The 1,886-nt window shown below is 38.5% G+C and overlaps 1 protein-coding gene across 1 annotated transcript in view; it reads left to right on the top strand.

The window, feature by feature from the left end:
* Positions 1 to 594: 594 nt before the first annotated feature.
* Positions 595 to 1,886, top strand: part of LOC107712031 (solute carrier family 15 member 4-like) — a gene marked incomplete at its 5' end in the record, with an annotated part of 49,531 nt that continues 48,239 nt past the window's right edge. Inside the window, one exon of the mRNA XM_016517161.1 lies at positions 595 to 883. Coding sequence (XP_016372647.1) covers positions 595 to 883 — 289 coding nt within the window. The remainder of the gene's footprint in view (positions 884 to 1,886) is intronic.

The raw sequence follows: 1,886 nt of genomic DNA, 5'->3' as shown, positions 1-1,886 counted from the left end.
CTTGGATTAGGCCAGTGTTGATGTCTGTTGACTTGCTGCCTTGTCAAATGATCGTCATGTGTTTTTTAGATTCAATAAAGAAATTAACTGCAGGATGTACCATCTGGGTATCATTATGGGGCATAGATCTCATTTAAACATTGAGGAAGTGGGGCAATGAACTGAATATTGGCTTACAAGTGGCAATATATTGGCACTTTTCCCAAAACTGTTGGGGATCTATATCTCTGATTGTATGACTACAGCTGCATGTTTTTTGAGCTTTTTGAGAGCAGACATCTCTTTAGAAAAGCATATGCATGCACTTGAGAAGAAACTTCACACAAGTTTGTAAATGCATTTAGTAAATTGCAAATCAGTACTTGAATTAAATGAAGAATGTGGGTATTAAATGTTAATGTGTTATGTTTTTGTTTGATACTGAACCAGTTATAGGACTGGTTATTATGGATTCAAAAGTGATTTGAATATTAATATTAGGGGAATTTTCAGTCAGTTGTTCATATGCATTTAAAACTAATAAAACAAGTAAATAAAAATTAATTAATGATCATAAAGTTCATACATGTGTATTTGTGTTGTATGTCTTTACAGGTGAAGGATCGAGGTCCGGAGGCAACTCGGCGTTTCTTTAACTGGTTCTATTGGTGCATTAATCTGGGTGCTATCTTCTCGCTGGGTGGAGTTGCTTATATTCAGCAGAACGTTAGCTTCTTTATTGGCTACGTCATCCCTGCCGTCTGCCTCGGGGTGTCCCTCATCATCTTTGCCCTGGGCAGAACGGTATTTATAACCAAACCTGCAGACGGCAGTGCCTTCAGTGACATGTTCCGGATCCTGGCTTCTGCCCTCTGTGGACGCGGCCAGATGACTCTATTAGTCTGTAATGTTATCCCTCATCTTCCTCTTTCATCCATTTCTCTTGTCTGTCTGTTTCGTATGTTGTGGTGCTATTCATCGTGTCTCTGCGGCATAAGTTACTGTCAAGTGCTGTGCCCTCTCTCTAAATCAAAGAAAAGGCGCTTCATGAAAATATGTGACGTTATTATTTTTTAAGTTGGTCAAATCCTTGCTCTTTTCTTTATCTTTTCTACTTTATTTCTCAAACACAGATGTACTCAGATATTTCAGTGATGTTTTAATGAATGCTTGTTAAAATCTTTGTTTCCCCCACAAGGCCAAAGCCATCTCTATTAGATGGTGCTAAGGTGACATACGGTGGGCGATTTTCAGAGGAGAAGGTGGAGGAAGTGAAAGTGTTGGTTAAAATACTTCCTGTTTTCCTGGCCCTCATTCCGTACTGGACTGTCTATTTCCAGGTAAGGTTTTTATGAGTGGGTGTCTTAAGTACTACGTCTTTCAGATCTGTTGTGTCAGTTATAGGTTCTTAAAAAATAGGGAAATGTACAGGGAATGTATTTTTAACCTTACAGTAATTTACTGTAGTTGTGACAGAATGAGTAGGAAATTGCATAGGTATTTTATTAGCTTGAAGTCTCAAGGTGTCTCATACAGCCATTCTGTGTGATTTATAAGCGTAAAAAAAAGTGGGGACATGGGGTAATGTCCTGAAAAGTCACCTTCTCCTTGTAATACCTATGTCATACCTTTGTCATTATACAAATTTATGTCCTCATTTGTCACAAAAACGCGCACACACACACACACACGCACACACACACACACACATATGTCATGTTGTTATATGTTAAGCTGCTAAAAATCGCTTTTAGAATGATTTTACAGTATGTGGTTGATATTGTGTTCTGGGTGGTTGCTAAGGTGTTGCTAGGTGATTGTTTACTGGGATGTGACCCTTAGATTTGGTCCCGTCTTTGTTGTAAGTCTTACAGTGTTTTTTTCCCTTGCTGTTTTAATCATCCACC

The sequence above is a fragment of the Sinocyclocheilus rhinocerous genome, unplaced genomic scaffold (genome assembly GCF_001515625.1).
Source record: "Sinocyclocheilus rhinocerous isolate Xijiao unplaced genomic scaffold, SAMN03320098_v1.1 scaffold5287, whole genome shotgun sequence".
NCBI classification, from domain to species: domain Eukaryota; kingdom Metazoa; phylum Chordata; class Actinopteri; order Cypriniformes; family Cyprinidae; genus Sinocyclocheilus; species Sinocyclocheilus rhinocerous.
This window is presented reverse-complemented; position numbering and strand designations above follow the sequence as displayed.